This window comes from Erithacus rubecula (genome assembly GCF_903797595.1).
Source record: "Erithacus rubecula genome assembly, chromosome: 3".
Taxonomy (NCBI): domain Eukaryota; kingdom Metazoa; phylum Chordata; class Aves; order Passeriformes; family Muscicapidae; genus Erithacus; species Erithacus rubecula.
Genome location: NC_136689.1, coordinates 18662530 through 18680426, shown reverse-complemented (window position 1 = coordinate 18680426; position 17897 = coordinate 18662530). Strand labels below are relative to the sequence as shown.

General features: G+C 34.8%; 1 protein-coding gene across 1 annotated transcript in view; it reads left to right on the top strand.

Moving 5' to 3' along the window:
• Positions 1-17897, top strand: part of MALRD1 (MAM and LDL receptor class A domain containing 1) — a gene marked incomplete at its 3' end in the record, with an annotated part of 232335 nt that overhangs the window by 170405 nt on the left and 44033 nt on the right. The window contains exons 33-35 of the mRNA XM_079302558.1: positions 12760-13035; positions 16625-16750; positions 17520-17586. Coding sequence (XP_079158684.1) covers positions 12760-13035; positions 16625-16750; positions 17520-17586 — 469 coding nt within the window. The remainder of the gene's footprint in view (positions 1-12759; positions 13036-16624; positions 16751-17519; positions 17587-17897) is intronic.

Sequence of the window (17897 nt, the reverse complement as noted above, 5' to 3'; positions counted from 1 at the left end):
GTAATACAATAAACCACAGCAATTTAGGAATAAAAGAACCTACCTCTGAATTTTTAATAATGTTCCTGACAAAGAGCTGCTTAGGAGGAGGTGCTGGTTTTTTACTAACTGTTGTTACTAGGGAGCTGCTTAAATATTCAGATGGTAAAATTTGAAGATACTATATTCCAATAGATAGTCATGTAGATATGTGAACAAGAACATTTTTCTGTAACAGAATCAGTGGGAAAGTTTACCTAATCCACTGTCAGTCCTGCTTTGATTGTTGCTCATTATGTTTATTCAAAGACTTAGCTCACAGAAAAGTGTCTTACCTGCAGTGCAGGTTTTGTGTAATGTTCTTCCTTTCAGAAAACAGTTATCCTACTGCAGATCTTCTTTTCTTTCTCTGTATTATTATTTTTCAGCTTGCCTTTAATTACTCTGAGTTTCCAGAGGCAACATGTTCTAAATGGAAGCAATCGCAATTTAGCTGGTTGGGAGCTCTAAGTAATAAAGCACTGCCAGCAGCTCTAATTCAATTGTTTTTTTAATGTTTTTAAGTAGTCAGCTCATGCTAGCCATGACAGTTCCTAGATATCCAAGAATATTTCTGAACATTTCATCAAGGTGTTGTCAAGGTAGTTCTGGGTCAAGCTGCAGAAATAACTTTCAGTCAATGCCAATGTAGAGAGAGCTGTTGGTGACACAGGATCTGGTGCAGAATTTGCTGCTAAATGAGACATATTCATGCCACTTTTCAAGGTTCATGAATTTCTGCTGATGAAGTTGTGTGAAGATCTTATTTTACATCCTAGGGACCAAAGAATTGAATTGTTACTTAGTTGTAACTATCTTCTTCAAATGTGTAAATAGCAGCTTGATTTTAAAAGTCCCACAAAACTTTATTTCTATTTAAAGTCTTGATTTTTCAACAAAAAACAAAAAAAATATAAAAAATTTGATTTCTAGATTCAAATGAGCCAAAAATTCCAAAGTATTGAATCAGATTTTATATTCATTAATGTCTTTCTCATAATAGTTTCTAGTTCAGCTGAAATAGAAGGCATTATAGAAATTCTAAAAATTATTGCTATACGTAGTTTAAACCCCAGCATTAACCCAAAGATGCCTAATAACTAAACTTTATTCTTATGAAAATCAAAATACTGCATTTTGCCACTCATTCATTACTAGACAAAGAAACCAGATGGAAAATTTTGGTGTGATTTAGGGTGTGGTAATAGTTAAATAGCACTTCTGTGTATTGGAGCACTATTCTGGAGACACAAATAAATAGTAAATATATTTTGTGATGTCTTCCAGAGATCACCCAAGTGAAATATTTGTGCTTGTGGAGATCTACTGGAAGAAGATAAATCTCAATACAAAGTCAGCACTGAATGATCTCCAGCTCTTTTACACAGTCAACTGCTAGGCCCTATTTAGCTGTAACTCTTTGGGAACTTATAACTCTAAATTTACTGCTTTAACTAATTCCTTAAATAGTTTTGGTTTATTCAAAAAGAATAGTGTTGACACTTTAAAATGAATATTTGTGAATATTTGGGTATAAAGAAGAGTGCAAATATCATGTGGTGCCTGAGGCTCCAGAGTATTTGAGAAAACTGTGTTTGCTTTTCCACCATCAGTCATGCTTATCACCAGTTCAGTATTAATATTGCTTACTGAAATAATTAATTTGAATAAAATTAATCTGGATGCACTTCTGTGTCTATTCTTCTACTTCACCTTTCCTTATCCTTGTCTCCTTTTTAATTTCTTTTTTTAGTCCATGTTTGCTGAATAGTTTATTTCCCATTGCTGCTCAACTCTATCTGAAGTATTTTCTTTCTTTTCTTCTTTTTTGTGAACCACTTTTTATCTACTTTGATAATTTTATTTTAAAATCTGTTTTTACGCCTGAGCTTTTTTCATCTATTTCCTTCTTTATAAAAAGTGTTTCAAGAAAGTCTCTTTGGTCTATAAATTCAGCACATGAGAAAGGACTGTTGCTGTTACAAATTTCCCACCACACCCCCCTGCAGCTTTCCTTTCACCTCAAAGATTTGTCTTCAGTAGAACATATTATTTTGTAAGCATACATTGGAGATAAAATGGCAATTCAAATGGTGGAAAACATTCAGCAGATACAGGACAGGTCACCTGTAACACTGTGTCATCTGATTGTGGTGGAATTGTGAATACTCTGTGCTAATTCCCAGATGTGATGGGTTGGGACTTTTTTCTGGTGATGTCATAGTTCTTGACTTCACCACACAGGTTACCAATATAAGGGTCAGATTTGCCTCCTAGGATCTGAAGTACAGTAAAATGTTCAGTGATTCTTGGCAGCTTTCACTTAGGTGAAACATTTGCTTTGAAATGTCATAATTCTTCCAAGACTCCCCATTGCTGTGTAGCAAAGCATAACTAAACCTTCTGTAAAGGTTGTATATAATCCTTATACTGAGCAATCTTTCACTTGTTGTGAAAAAACAGATAGAAGAAACAAATCAGAATCTGTGAATTAAAACGCAGGTTTTAGCTTTACATTCAAACTCAAAGGTATTTTTAAAAATGTGTACAAAAGTGTCCCAGTACCCTACAAGTTAATATCCTCCAAGAATTGAATTTTCAAATTATTTGAACTATCATAAGACAGTCATGAAACACAGCCACCTCCATCCCTTTAGATCACCTTTCCTAGTTTTCTAGAAGAAATTATATTGCAAACACTGTGTGACAAAGGTAATTATATTCAATCAAATTGAATTTAGATAGATATACTCAGAATTTCTGGTCAGCCACAGTAAATAAGTAAAAAAATGCATCTAGAAATATAACCTGTCTTCAACAGTTCTGGATGTCAAAGAAAGAGGTAAAGAAAAGGGGAACTATATGAACTGTTTTACCCCAATGCATTTTCCATTGGCAGCCACTTGTAATTCAGTCTTCCTGAGCTATATGTAGTCTCAGAATAATGATCCTCAAGTTTTTTCTTTCCCTTTGAACTTATATGTTCCTCTTTTAACATCAGGGAAATTTTCAATATTCGGAAATTAAATTATATGCTGCTGCTTGTATGAATTAGTGCTTTCTCATTTAGACTTTGAAATGTATAAAATCTTTATTTAAACCTTGGTGATTCGCTCTTTTGTGTGCTGGGTAGGATTTTCTTAAGACATCTCCATAAAGCAGTTTCAGATCTCACAATAGATGTATGCTATAGACCCAATCCTGAAGTTCTTTAAGAGTAAAATAATTTGCATTGACTTCCAAACAACAGCAGAATACATGCAGTAGCATGCCAAAAATTTGTGAGAGGTACAGGTTCAAGTATCAAGATGAGAAGGAAGGTGTCCCAAAGGGCAGGGCTATAGCCCATTCTCTGTGTTCAAGGTGGAAGGAAATTAATATTATAACTGTCATCTAATTTAAGCTCTTTTTGTGACTGTTTATAATTTGAACATAGCAGACTGAAGATACAATTTAATATTTTGCATTTAATAATTTAGTAAAAGAATGGTGAATCTGTTTCTGTATAGCTAGGTAGCAGAAAGAAAGTGGTGAAATAACAATCTATGAGGTTGATCACCTGATAATGACTTGAAGTTTTCAAAATCAGTATTAGTCTAAACTACTATAATTTTAGATGATATGTGGCATCTTGAATGAATCTAATTTTTCAGAAAAAAAAAATGGGAGCAGCATTTCTTTAGAGGTGATTTTAGATAAGAAACCACAGAGCAAAGGTATATATGTGTGGAAATACTAATGTCATAACATCTTGCCTAGTTATTATTTATTTGTCTCTCACAAACACATATTCATAGAATCACAGAATATCCTGAGTAGGAAGGACCCACAAGGATTACCCAGTTCAGTTCCTTGTGGTGCACAGAACCATCCCCAAGAGTCACACCCTGTGCCTGACAGCACTGTCCAAACTCTCCTGAACTCTGTCAGGCTGGTGCTGTCACCCCTGCTCTGGGGAGTCTGTTCCAGTGCCCAACCACGTATTGAGGCTTTTTCCTCCCTATTTTATCTCTGCTTCATGAAACACACTCTTTGAATCCTGATTTTTTACAAATTTCCCCTGCTTTTCCAGCCATAGATTTTCATTTGCTTTAAAACAGGATCTCTGTATTTACAAGTAAAGACATTATCTTAAACCACATTATTGAATACTATTTTTCTCAGAGCTCTCTTTTCTTTTTCCAATACAGAGATGAGAGATAATTGAATATTTTTGTTTCTCTGTGCACATTATTCAGATATATCTTTGACTGCAGAATTTCTTATCTTTATGAGGAGCTTTTCTAAACAGCATATAGCTACAGTGTCCAAATATTTGAAAAGTATTTGATAACTACCTTCATAACTACTTCTTATTGCATAATGTTATCTATCTGAAAAATAAAAAGAGGATGGGATGAAAAAACCTCTGTCTGTGCTGACCCAGCCCCATGGGGCTAGCTCAGGCTTCACTGCCTATGGAATTTGCAGGATTCACTCTAAAGATGGTTTCTAATTTCAAAATGCAGCTTTTCTAAGCCCAGAAATGCACCCAAAGCAACCCTTTAGAAAGGGCAGCATCCACCTGCAGCAAACTCCACCAGGCAAAGAAGGGAGTCACCTTGGGTGCCCTGGCTTCTAAAGGGACCTGAATGTCCCCACTGCCCCACAGTTCTGGTTCTGGATGTGCTAGGGTTTAAATAGACAGTGAAAGAAAGATATGAAATACAATGACATTGCTGGTCACCCATGACAGACGAGCTAGTAAAAAAATTACACAGCTCAGAGGCCAGACATTTGCAGATAATTTTATATGCTCTCCAGCACTTTTAGTAGATCCCATTTCACAACAAGAAAAACAAAAATTATATTTTATCTAATTAAGAGACAACAATCCAAAAAGTAGAGTGAGCATTTGTATGAGCTTTGTGCAAAAAAAATAGCTGAGTGGTGCAGAGAGAATACTGTTGAGGGATGAGCTGGTGTGTGTGTCCATGTGTCCATGTGAGTGTCCATGTGTGTAAATCTGTGTTTCTGTGTGTGTGCAAGTGTGTCCATGTGTGCCAATGCATGAAGCAACACAGAAAATTCTGCAGCAGAATAGGGCTCACCTGACAAAACTTTAGCAGGGGTCCTTCTCTGAAGCTCCCAGAGCCCAAATGCTGGAAATACTGGAAGGATTAGTTAGCTGAGCTGATGGACTACAGTACTAAATCATGGGGAAAAACACTGGGGAGACTTAATTCTGATTTCTTTAAGTTGCAGAGCCAGGGGAATCACTGTTAGCTTGTCTGCTCATGCTTGCAGTGAAGCAAAAATCTCTCTCACGTTAGTTTCTTTTTCAGGGAGAGAGAAAGAAGAAACTCAAGGAGTTTTTTCCTTAACGGTTGGAGATGAATCATGGGAGAAGTTGTAGGGGAGGCTGCTCACAGAAACTAAGGAGAGGAAGAGGAAAGCAGGATGAGTAGTAAGAGAGGACTGGAGATACCAGGCAAATCTGTGAATATGTTCTTTAGTCAATTAGCTTTTCCCTGAAACCAATCACTAAGTGCTTTAGATCTATGTTGCTTGATACATATAGGGCATTCATGCATTTTTAAAGACTAAAAATTGTGAACCAAGGTATAATACCTTAGAGAGCTTCTTCAGCCTGTTCTTGCACCTTCCAGTGCACAGACCTAGGCCTCAAAAGCCAAAACCTTTTGTGGATTTCATAGAAAAAAGTCTGGGAATAATTATAGGGTAATATAATTGCACTATATAAACTAGGATAATTATTGGCCATTGCTGAATGCAATTACATTGTGTATGTTTAAATTAATAATTACACTATCTTTGTTCAAAACCGTCAGTTTCTCTCTGCCTTCTTATGCCTTGTCCAGAATACTGAAATCTTCTGAAGCAAGCTACATGCCTTTTGGGAAATTAAAATTCTTTGGATTTATTAATAGTGTATTAAAATAGTTTCATTAACATTGAACCTCCAAACCCCATCTGTTTACACCAAAAAACCTTCAGCTCACACAGATTATATTTTTCCTTGCTAGGTTCATTCATAAAAATCAACATATTTCCTTGGAGGAATGGAGAGTAATAATATTTGGAATGAAATGGTTTCATGATACTATCTTAAAGAGCAGAAAATACCCAGACTCTTCCTTATGTAAAACCTACTAATTTCCTTAATAAGAGTAAGATTTCAGGTCAGATTTATCTCAGAGATTATATATGTTTATTTTTGTCAAAGACTAAAACTTCACAGCTTCTCCAGTTTGTCATTGCTCCTAATAAATAAATAAACCAACAAATCCATCACATTAGCAGGCATAGCTAGCAATTCCCAGACTATTCTTAGCAGAAATATAGCAAATATTGCCATATTCCTGTCGCAGGTAGTCAGTGTGTTCCAGCCAGAAGTAGTTTTCTGAGTGAAGACTAAATCATAGCTTGACTTTACTGGCAGTAAACCTGTCTGTTTTCCATTATGTTTGTATGTTAGCAAACTGTGATTATTTAAAATAAATTCCATGCAGACATACAAAAATCTGAAGTCATTGGCCAATGTTCTGCTTTTTTCAATTCTGGCTTTGTCATGGGGGTCTCTGGGTTACTTTCCAGCACCCTGCCCTATACCTCTGTCTTCTTATAAGAGGAAGAGATTAGAAGATTCAATTCAAGTCTCAATCTCCCCTTTTTTCCTTTTTTTTTTCTTTTTTTTTTTTTTTAATATTTTTTACAAGCTTGGAAATGAACAGCAGGAGATTTATTGTAACTTATAAAATCTCATGGAAAGATTGTTAATGTATTTGAATAGTTTTAGTCCAATTAATTTTTGTAACAAGTTTGTTTCCTTGCAGCCACCTTGAATGGGTTGATTTCATGCCCTGATCTGATGTTTACTGAACTGAAATTGAGGACTGACATCTATTTAAAATTAATTAATGCACTGGATTGGGCCCATAATTAATTTTACTCTTGTCTAATGAAATCTATTGGAGGGAGTTATTTTTTACCTCTTTTCGCTACAGTTAATAGGTCCACTGTTTTTATTACTCTTACTAGGCAAATTACTTATGCAAATATATCAGACAGATTGTTAGTTTTCAGGGGTCTGATGCAAGGCCCATTAAAATCAATATGAGTTATCCCATTTACTTAAATGTTCTTTAGAGCAAGCTCTGATACAACTGAGGTAGTGCTGCCTAACAGCCTATGTGGTGATTTTATTTCATACTCCCTGTGTTGTCTCTAATGCCAATGTCCACTAGTCTTAAGAAAAATTCACTGTTAAAGGTGATACATAAATATAAAGGGGGACCTACTCTGCACCAGAGATCTTGGTATTTGAAGAGGAAAGGCACAAAAGGGGAGAATAGCCTGAAGATGTTGCTCCATTCAAATTAAGCATGTTTGTGTGTTACTTGCTGTGATAATGACTGTGTAATACAAACATTTATTTTATATGAGCATTTGGATAATAGCAGTTCTATGGTTTTCTGTGACTGAATCCTTGTGATTCATGAGCAAAATATTTGCAGTGCCAACCTGTGAAGCTTGCTTTACAGTCAGGAAACAGAATCATAAGCATAAATGTATGGAAAATGTTCATTAAAAAACAATAAGCCTTTAACAAATCCCAATCCCACAAATATATAATTGTGTCCTTGACTATGAGTACTTATTGACTTAACACTTTTCATATTGTAAAGGCCCTTTTCTCCAAAATCATCAGCTCGTGAGCTCTATTTACTGTAAACATGGTTTGATGGTTAGCACATTGCAATAAAAATTGCTGTAAAAGCACCAATTTTATCTGTGAACAATGAAATACAGGTATATCCAGCTGTAATTATTGCAGTTCATGGGGCAGTACATACCAAATTTTATTTGCTTTAAACACTGGTCTGATTTTTTATGTTTTTTATATCTACCTCAGCTACTTAAGTTTTCTTAAAAGTGTGAAGGTGCTTGTGAGGTAGCACTTCTTGTCCATAGATAATAACTCAGCCAGCACAGCTGTGTGAGTAAGTTTCAAAAGATGTAAGACCAAATTAAAATGTCCCATTTTAGGACCTAATTAAAATGTCTTCTTTATGATATACAAGTAGATGTTATATGCACATTTTTAAGCTCTTTCTTTAATTTTGGTTATTTGCCATATGCAAGGTAAAAATAAGTGCAAAATAAAACACTGAGTGCAAAGTAGAATAAATAAGGACATGTACTCAGCTTTCTACTTAAAAGTCGTGATTTCTTTAGCTATAATGGAACATCAACAATTTTCTGCTGTTTTTCATGTGAATCTAAATTCAGATTCAGTGCTTTGCAGTGCAAAGGTTATTTTGATGAAATTGTTTTTGTTTAGCTTGCTTTTCATCTGTGTGCAAACATTGAATTCTTGAGGATTTTTAGTCCTGCTTTTCAGTGAGCATGCAGCCTGGGTACATAAAGCTAAAGCTTTTATGCTGTCTTCCTTAGAACTCATCATTTTCAGTAGATTTATCTCCAAATCCTTAAACAGTTTCAAACAGATACTGCTTTTGAAAAAAGTAACCTGTACAATGTCTCCTGCACTCTCAATGTGGTCTGAAAATGAGAGTCACACGGCACTCAGGAGATGAGTGCTGCCTTGGGAACATCTTTTCTGCATTTGAGAAAAGGTGAGGGAAACATTTTCTTGGCATGCCAGGCAATTGTTGAATCAAACAAAATATTATGTGACAGAAAGGATGTGTGGGCCACAAATGGTAAAATTTGCATTGAAAAGGCTTCAGATTCTGCTGTTTAAATAACTTATATATATATATGTACAAGAGGGAGATATAAGGTTCATTGATATGCATAAGTTTAAAGTTAGTTTTTATTGCTAAATTGTGAGAGTGTACTGTGTGATTCAACACATGGATGGTGTTTCTGACGAGTCTCTCATTAGGGCCAGCTCGTTTTTCACTGCAAACCACATTGTAGTGTCAACTTAGTTTAATTCCTCACAGTGGCAAGAAAACAGAATGGAATTTCCCACTTTTTAGAAGGAAACGTGTCAGTAGAAGATACTGCAATGATGAACTTAAAATAAATAATTACATAGACAATAGCTTTGAATACAAGCTATTAATGTTGCTTGAGATTTCTTTTCAGTTGGAATTAATGATTTTTTACATTTGCATATTCTTAATTAGCTTTTTTAGTTGTTAGCCTTGTACAAATTAATGGTTTTATAACTTTTCAAAATTTTTACCAGGCACATTTAATTTATAGTTAAGAAAAACATTTATGAACTACTTTATAAGAAAATATAGAAAATAGATTGAACTTGGGGGTAGAGTTTTGGCAGACCAATAGCAACATGTTATGGAATGTCATCCAGAGCACAATTTTTTTATTGTATTGGAAACCAAACACATGAACTAATTAACATATAACCTGACTTAATAAGCAAGGGACATTGCTATGTTCTTTGAAGTACATTCTCATCTCATGCACTGTTCTAATCTAAAAGGATTTTACTTATTTCAGGATATGACTTTGGATATTTTAATGTAGTGCAAATATAAAACAGACCTCAATAAGACCCCTGGTTAACCTTACCCCTAACTCAGCCTGGACACATCTTTGTTGGCCTTGGTGAATATTGCACACTCTAATATACTTGCTGTGCAAGTCAGGAAGAGCTTCATCTCACAAATTATTTTCTAACAAACTGAAGGAATAATAATAGAAAATAAAAATAAAAATAGAAATAGAAAAATAATCATCCCCCATCCAAAAAAAGCATTCAAGCATTTCTCTAAATACTGAATTTAGCACAGGATTATTTACATGCATAAGCTCATTATATGATTGGGCTCATGAGGGTAAACTGATCAGGGTTACAAAAGTCTGAAAATAATTCAGCACTCAAGGCCAGATTCATAACAAGCAACACATTCAAGAATTATTGAGTTTAAGAGGGATTTCAGTTTAGAGAACAAATTGGGGTACAAGCATGTAAGTAAACCTATCAAGAACAGGAAATTAAACTGGGTCAGAAATGCTCACAAATGTATTATAAATGCAATCTTCCCTGCAACATAAACAGGCCACCACAGGAAAGTCAAATATATTGTGTGGGGTTAATTTCCATAGTATCAGAACAAATACAGAAAAGCTAACACAGGACTATGCAAGGACAAAAGAATGTATATTAGCAGAACTGACTGCAGCTTAAGTCATTTTCACTGCCTAAATACCCCCTAGGCACTGTGAGGAAAGGGTCAGAAAAACCAGAAAGAAAAAGAGTATTATCAAATATAATAACACTTTTTTTTTTTTTCCTAGAGCAAATGCAAACTAAAAATATTTGGGTTTTTTTTATTCTGCTGCGCAAGATTTGGCAGCACTGTATCAATGAAGAGAGAAATATGTTCTCCCAATGACATTTTATCAGTATCTTGGCAGAATCATGGCCTTATATACAGTTTCCATAAGACAAACCAAATTCAAAAATCCTTATGGGCTACTATTATTAACTGGTAAAGCGTAGGATCAAAGTAGAAAAAAATGCAAAATCTGTAATACTTTTAATTTGCACAAAATCAATCCACTATGTGATTTAAATATCTATTATCAATAACTGAAACCAACTTCCAGAAACATTTTAAAGTATAAATAATTTTTTTTTAGACTAACACATTTATAAAACACATATGGAACCACAGTCTTTTCAATTCCATGTAGAAGTGCATGTCTTTGAGGTATTCATGGCATAACTCTGAATAAAAACAGGACAAAAGTTCACTAGATTATTATTTTCACTGAGTCAATATACATTTTTGTTATTTTATGTTTACATTATATCCACTGAATCAAATACATTTTTCTAGTAGAATGATTTAATTTAATAACATTAGGGGCATGAAATAATATCAGGCACTTTCTGTTGTATTAAGCTTTTAAATTTTTTTTTATATAAAGTCAACATGAAAATCAAAAATTTCTTCTCTATAGAAGGTCAATATTACACAGAACTTTGAGCTCTTTCTTCTTATAGCTGCTTCACAAGCAACTGGATGGCAAAATAATGCTAGTATTCTGTTTACCTGAATGCATTAACTGTTTGTTTATTTGTACAAAAAGCTATTGTTATTTATGATTGAGGTATCTGTGAAGCTGAGCATATTTTAACAAAGTCGTCACCCTGTAAGACCCCAGCCTGATATTGCAGAATACACAGTCATGCTGACATGACCTGTGGATTAAAAGTCATAAAATCCTGCCAAAATTCATCTACTCCCTTATGGAGTGTCATGCCTTAATGCAGCAGTAACACTGGGCATCTGAGGTCAGAGAACAATGTTTGCACCATTCCAAAAGACAAAATGAAACCCACCCATGACTTTTGTGCTTGTCTCCTTTGCCTCAGTCCAAGTCAACAGCAAAACTCCTGCTGTCTTTTACAGAGGAAGTGACATTAATTTGGCTTACCTTGTCTCGAACAATCATACTATGTTTTTTACTCAGCTGCTGCAAATTGACCTAGAAAGATTCAATGGATGGAGCTAAATTCTGTACATTTTTCTCTTTTCCCTGTACATATAAAAAGTACAGGAATCCATCACAGTTCTTCCATGGGAGATGATGCTCTTTATAGCTGATGCTATAAAAACACAACATTAGCACAGCCAGCTCCTTAGAAATTAGTTTCCACAAATAGGTCTTATGCTTCTGCTGATAAAATTCAGTTGCAATGGTTTTCATAGGAAAAAAGAAAGACTGAAGTATCTGGGACAATTTATTTATACACAGGTTCACAAAAAGTTTTCCTCAGTATTTTCTTCTAGCAATTCAAGTAAGCATGGAGTATTTTATTTATTTATTTATCTATTTATTTTATTCATTTATTTTTTTGTCAGCTGCCTGAATTAGTTTAATTTTGAAATTCTAAAACCACATTTTTTTTCACTTGTATCCTGGAAATGCATCTAGTATTTTTAAAATTTAATTCTCTACCACATCAAGATAAGAGAGTGATAATAAACTAGATCAGTAAAAAATTTAATTGTTACATAAAATTTTTTTCTTCCTTTAATATAAAATTGTAACTTGAGGGCTATGTTAAGGGTCTCCAGGTATTAGGTGAAAGACAAAATGTATTAATATTTTGGTATTTATCCTTCTATGGGTACATGGCAAAAGAAGTAATGGAAGTAAAAAGCTTTAGAAGCAAAATGCAGCAACAACAACAATGGACTTAATATGAGACAAAATGTTTTCAATACTGTATTTTGCACTTGGGAACTTTGTTTTTATAAAAGTTGGGTGTTGCATTTTGAGGCTATAGGAAAGCAGCAAAAAAGTTAATGCAACATATTTCTTAGTGTAATGGAGAAGTAGAAGAGAAACTTTATTTAAAGAGACACTACACTTATATGTAGGATAGTTCATGCAATACAGGATAGAAAAGACTCATTGGTCCAAGAAGGCAACACCTCTTTGAAAACATGCTTTCTGCAAAACATCATGTAGGACATGTATGACTGTGATCAGCAACAAGTTTTCAATCATTGTTATAATTCCTTGTCCTTGAGCAGGCTGAAAAACCCAAGTCTTCAAGGCTGCTTTTCCCCTGGTTCCCAGCAGTATCCAACAGCAGCTGGGTTCTTCTTTTTTAAAAGTTTAGTAACCAAAATCAGCTGCATTCCAGCAGTCCCTATGTCCATCTCAAAGGCAGTATGAAGGAGTCCTGAAGGAACAGAATCCCTAACCATTCCTTTTTTCCTGCAGGAGCAGCTGACCCGCCGCCTCCAGCGTGCAGTGGTGACGAGTTCCCGTGTGCGTACGTGCGGCAGTGCTTGTCCCCGTCTCAACGCTGCGATGGCCTGGAGGATTGCAGGGATGGAAGTGATGAGATGAACTGCCCCCTGGAGATGCCCACCACCACATCCCCAGGCTCCTGCAAGGACACAGAGTTCCTGTGTCCTTCCCAAGGCTGTGTGCTGTCCCTCCTGCAGTGTGATGGCGTGCCTGATTGCCACCTCAGTGAGGATGAAGTTGGCTGCCGTAAGTTGCTTTCATGGTGGTAGTTATGGCAATGTTAACTTACCTGCCTAAACCATTGGTGTTCTAGGAAAGCAAAAGAGCAACATAGTGGAGTTCAGTGTAAAATTCATCATTCCCTTCTCAAAAAAAAAACCTTTTTGTGTTGTATATAATGCATTAATTGCAGAGATGCTTTATTGTTGCATTTGGACTATGGAAGCGGCGAAAAGAATATTGCAACAAACTTCTTTATGCAATGGGGAAGCAAAAAGCCCTAAGCAAAAAGCCCTTTATTTAAAGAAACACTACACTTACATAGGGTTGTTCGTGGCAGCGAGGATAGAAATTATTCCATTGCTCCAGGAGAGGTGACACCCTGGTCACGTCTCTCACGCACCCTGCAGGTGCATAATCATTGTTATAATTCTTTTCTCTTATGTTTTCCTTGAGCAGCATGAGAAATCCAAGCTGCTTCCCTGGTTCCAAGCAGTATCCAATGACACTTTACGTTCTCAAATAATTTTTCTTATGCATTTTAATTTCCTGGCTATCATTTGGCAAATGTTTTTAAAAATTGCAGTTGTGTTTATTTTAATATTTACAAGCATTTCCACATTTTTTCCTTCCATCACTCAGCTGCATTGCCTCTGTAACCTCTGATTCTGATACAACAGAAAGACAGGCTTCTGCAGTTCTGCAATTCAGTAACATTTAAGGCAGTCCTGACCTTTCAAGGATTTTGAAATCAAGTCTGTTCATGAAGTAGCAGCAATCTCCGCCCCGAGCAAGGAAAAGGGCTCACAAACAAAACACAAGGTCAACAGGCTTTGAAATGTAACTGCAATGAGATGCCATGGAGAAGCATCTAAAACAGATAGACACAAAAGTGAGTCTGCCCATTTAAAAGTATTTCATTATTAGCAGATGAACTGAAGCTAAATGTTTCATTCTAGGAATCTCAAAATAATTAGCTACATAGAAAAAAGAAAAAGAACTTTTTTCATATAAGCACTTTTCTTCCTAAACTTGTCGTGTTCTAAAACTTTTTTAATATTTTTCTCATCCTTATCAGAATGAAAAAAATTGTAAAAAGATCAGTTTCCAGTGGACTAGAAATTCATGTTGTTTAATATTTTCTATCAAAACTACTAAATATGAATACAGGATGCACGTGCCATTTATTTTAGGAAACTGGTATGGATTTGGCAGAGTATCTGTGTAAGTCTTCTGTTTAGAAGTGAGCTCTGTGGTTTTGTTGGCCTAAGATGTGATTTTGGAGATAACTTTAATATTAAATTCTATATACCCTGAAGACATGTAGAAATTTTGCATGTTCTTTTCTTCAATTAAACCTCTCAGGTTAATCTTTATTTCACCTTGTTTCCTCCTCCATCTGTCCTCTGCTGGAGAATTCCATGCTATTCTCTATTACATGGACATCACAACTCCACACCACAGAAGCTGATGTGGAACCTCAAAATCTGAAAGCCAAAAGATTTCCATTATTTTCTGTTATTACACAAACCACTGAGATATTGCTTTGTTTTGTTTATTTTTGCTGCCTTGACTTCTAAACAAAACCCAGGGATTAAGAGGAAATAAAATCCTGGTCTATTCAGAGAACAAATATTCTCCATAGATATTTTACAACTTCGGGGTTCTCAGTCTGAAGGACATTTAGTCAAGTCTGTATTTCATTGTTAATCCAAAATTTGGTTTATAGTATATAAACATGCAATCATTGATAGTATAAGCTAGAAATACAGAAGCAGTAATTCTTGTTTCTTCTCTGAGGAAGATACTTCAGAGAAGCAAAGCAATGCAGGGAAGAAGACAAAGCAAAAAGAAAGTGATTCCTGCTAGATTGGAATGAAATCAGTGGAAAGCTGATTACTGTCACAGCTGGTGCTGAGACCCAACTGTGTATGCCATGAGAGCACAGCATTTAATCTTTAGCTTCCTAATTTTAACAGGTGAAAAGCCATAGAAGTTTGTCAACTGGGGAAGGTCAGAGAGAAAAAGTAAATATCTCAGAAATTTTATTCTTTTATTGAAATTTATGCATGATCCATAAAATTGATTGTTGTGCTAGTAACTCCAACCTATGTGTACTCTAAAAATAGCACAGATTGAAAGCAGAGGTTTATTTTTTTTTTTATTTTAGATTGATTTTTTTTTTCCTTGATGCAGATCAAATTTATCTGCTCATTTTAGAAAACTTCAGTTTAGGAATTACACTAATACTTTCCATTTTGTGTCCCATAGCAATTTTATTCATTTAAGTGTAAAACAAAACACTGAATACTATTTAAGTGTAGAACCAAAAAGTTCTGGGTCCTGAATTTAGGAATTCATCAGGGAAAGTTTTCTTTTGGGATAAAGACTAGTTGTCAAAATGCATCTTGCAAAGTTTAAGGATAAAACCCAAAAGGAGGCCAGGACAAAAAAAACCCCAAAACCAGAAACAACTAAACAAAAAAATATTGGTCAAGTCCCTACTGAAAACACAGTTTCTACCATAGAAATACTTTTCTTCACAACTTAAATATTTATGCAGACAGAATTTCCTGTAGAGTTCACATATCAGTTAGGCTGCACAATATTTTGCCAATACTGTTTTGCACCTGTTAATGTAATGGATTTTATTAGTTGTTGCATTTAACAAGAACATTCTGGAATTGTTTTCCAGTTATAGATGCTCTACTTGGCTGGCTCTTTTCTTGCTGTCAGTTTCAGAGATGAGTATATTACCTCACCTATTTAGTCTTTTATTTGCCTGATTACAATAGTAAAGGTGTAAAACAAACATATTAAATCCAGTGGGATGTATACATCAGTTTTCCACAGACCTACATACTTTTCCACTTGCATCATCTGATTGAAGGGCAAATACCAATGAATAAAAAGTCATTTTTCAGTTTTCTGGAGTTCAATGAAATGTATCTCTTGTAGTCCTGGTAAGTTTTAAATACTTTTGAAATATTAAAAATTTTATACTTTCAAACAGGCTGTGATATCATTATCCCTTCTACTGCTTTCATTTGCACCTGGAAATTTAAATATAGATGAAAATTGGATATTTTCATTTTCATATCTTCACCATTTTTAGTGCTTCCATGTGATCATAATATTCTCTACCTCGGCACCGATAACTTGGTGTCATTGTCCTTAACTGCAAAATTTTCAGCTGTTAGATCCATTGCTTGACTGTTCCCTCTGTAATGTGCTAAAATAATGTGGAAAAAAACCTTTTTCTGTAATTTTGAAACTAGTTGTTGAATGAGAGTTGATTATGTTTTGTGATATCTTTTTTATGTTTTTGGGGGGGGATTTTGCAGTATATGCTCTCAAGATTGTAAGTTAATATGCACTCCTCTTCTTCACAAATATTACATGGGAAAATTTGGTTTCTGTACCATCTGTGCTCTGTATTTGTTTACTTATTTAGTATCTCAGTAGTAAAGTTGTATGTCTTTGTAGATGAAAGCTTGTAGAGGTCACACAGACGCAAGTTTATATCCTAGAGTACAAATCAAGTTTTCTGCTAGTTTTTGAACAGTGAGAAAAAAAACACAGATGATGATAACGACCATGTTATGTTTCATTTCAGCCATTAAAGATTGTTCCAATGGTTCTCTGTTATGTGCTTCAACTAATCAATGCATACCACTCTCCCAGCGTTGTGATGGAATTGCAGACTGCATTGATTCCAGCCTTGATGAGTCTGGTTGTTCAGGTATTTAGTTCTGCATTAAAATATCATTTGAAACAAAGAAAGTATAGTTGTTTCCTACTGAATATTTTGGCAGTCCTCAAACTTGACTGACATTCCTCTGCGAAAATTTTGTCAATTATTTTAGGCATGGATTTTCCTGATGAAAGTATGACATAGGTGAAGCTGAGAAAAAGATTAAGAAGAATCATATGCTTAACATCTCAACATCTTAATAAGGGGTGTTTCTTACCATATAAATGCATTGTTAAAAAAACCCCCAGCCCTTTGTAGTATGCTTTTAGGGCTTCCCTTGATTTTAGCCAGTTGAGTTAACCCATATTGTTGAGTAAAAAGCTTGCTTGTTCATATTTGGAGTGTCTGTTCACCAGCCCTATATAAAAGCTATTAATAATAACGTAGAATTAGATGTTATTTAAATATTATTTTAATTCTTTTGGGTCTAATTTTATATATTCCTGTTGTTTGAAAATAGAGTATGTGGCAAAAAAATCAATTTCTGGAGTCAGATGAAAATCTCATTTGAGAAAAATTTGAAGCTTTTTCAAGTGCAGCATCAGGATTTCATAAACTCAAGAGCACTCCTTTGCTTGTAATATTCTTATGACTTCACACTTGTATCACCAAGTCCAGGTCTAAAAACAAGAGAAGTTTTGGAAGAGCTAGGCACTCAAAAGCACAGATGTGAATATTTTGCCATTTTGAAAATCAGATAATGAGAAATGTAATAAAAAAGAGGGGAAAATCACAATTTTTACTTTTATGTTTGCAGCTTGTCCTGAAGAATACTGCAAAAATGGAGGAAAATGCATCATCAAAGATGACATTCCATTATGCCAGTAAGTGTCATTGGCAATTGACTTGTTCTTGAGGTTGGAAAAAGCTGCTGTTGAAACAGGTGGTTTGCTCCCCAAGGATTGAAATTATATTCAGTAGAAGTGTATTTTGAAAAGTCTCTGTATGTCTACAGTATTTTTATTTACACTTAGTGAGTTAAACCATATTTTGAGAAGAATGTTATTTGTGAGGCAGAATTTTGTGTAACTTTCATGTGTCATTGCATGAGACAATCTGTTGGCCTGACATCCTCAGTTTTCTGTCTCTTGTTTCACATCAACATTTAAAAACACATGTTTCTGTGACTTATTTG